The sequence below is a fragment of the Sesamum indicum genome, unplaced genomic scaffold, assembly GCF_000512975.1.
Source record: "Sesamum indicum cultivar Zhongzhi No. 13 unplaced genomic scaffold, S_indicum_v1.0 C01371, whole genome shotgun sequence".
Lineage (NCBI taxonomy): Eukaryota > Viridiplantae > Streptophyta > Magnoliopsida > Lamiales > Pedaliaceae > Sesamum > Sesamum indicum.
Window position 1 is genome coordinate 1 of NW_011630079.1, and position 1,314 is coordinate 1,314.

At 36.2% G+C, this 1,314-nt stretch overlaps 1 protein-coding gene across 1 annotated transcript; it reads right to left on the reverse strand.

The window, feature by feature from the left end:
* Nucleotides 1-31: 31 nt before the first annotated feature.
* LOC105155294 (bidirectional sugar transporter SWEET14-like) lies at nt 32-987 on the reverse strand (the record flags this gene model as incomplete). Its single annotated transcript, XM_011071168.2, has 4 exons — nt 866-987; nt 606-642; nt 311-521; nt 32-209 (listed from the first exon to the last, which is right to left on the reverse strand). Coding segments are annotated over exons 1-4 (472 nt in total), but the record flags the coding sequence as incomplete, so codon positions are not given.
* Nucleotides 988-1,314: the final 327 nt, after the last annotated feature.

Sequence of the window (1,314 nt, forward strand, 5' to 3'; positions counted from 1 at the left end):
GTACGTAGTATCTGTAGTTTAATTTTATTACATAAACATATGCTTACCACAATGCATAATGGGGCAATGAAGACACACAAGGAAAATACCAGACATATCCATCCTACTACATTTGCTTGTAGTGAAGCTTTAACTAGGAAATGTGTGGAAACTAGGATGAATCCGAACCCACAAACTATAAGCAGAAACAGTAGCTTAAGAGTTTGTACCTGCAATTACAATTGAAATTCGATACCTCAATCTATCAAAAAATAATTGGATATTTTTCAATTATTCTTTAATTTTTTCGATATTTCGTTTTTATACATACCCTTTGTTTCTTTGGTGCGTAGAAAAGATAGAAGCAGATGTAAATAGTCTGGATGAAACAACCGACTGAATTGATGGTAATGATAAGAGTGGTATTGGACTTGAGAAATGCATAATATATCCACAGCATCGCACTGAAGAGAGCAACCACATATGGAACTGACTGAAATCCTTCACTTGTCTTCTTCTTGTAGATTTGATAGAAAGTGGGTCTGCAGTGGCATTGTACAATAACATCCATCATCCCAGATTCAAATTAATTACTGATGGAGTGAACGTGAAGGAAATTAGCTTACATTGGAGAAAGAAACACCATGAACGAGACAATGTTACCTGCAACATTAATCATACGTTGTAGATTAATTATGGTTGATGAATGATGTTATTTATGATTGATGAGTACACCCATGCACACAACACCAGCTCCATCTTGTATGCATGTAACCTATATATATCCTCTAGTGGTAAGAAACATGCATGCATGCAGTTGTTCAAACTCGATCCAGTACAATAATAGAAACTAGAAAGTAAAAGAATAGCAATTGAGTTTCTGTACCAAGTAGTCCGAACGCAAAAGCCCAGTGCCCAGAGAAACCTGCCATCTTTCTCTACCTCGCAAATGTTTATGGATATCAATGCATGGCCTCACACTCTCATCACTACCTATTTATACACATACAATTCATGGGAGCTTTGGTGCAAAAGCGTAAATCTTAGCCATATAATAATTTCAATCAAAAGAAGTGATCATCAATTAGACTAAAGAAATCAATTAAAGCAACTTTTTCTTTCTTGGGGATATTATATTTTTTCTGCATGCAGGAGGGGTATATTAGTCATTTCACATGCAACGGTTTCTGGAGGATTCAATTATTGAAAGGGAATCTACTCTCAATATGTTATCCGATTCAGCATTAATCCAACCTTGTGTGGAACAGATTGCCAATAATAATGCGCCACTCGGCGTCAACTATGCACTGGGGACGTCGTTTTGCTCCTGATTTT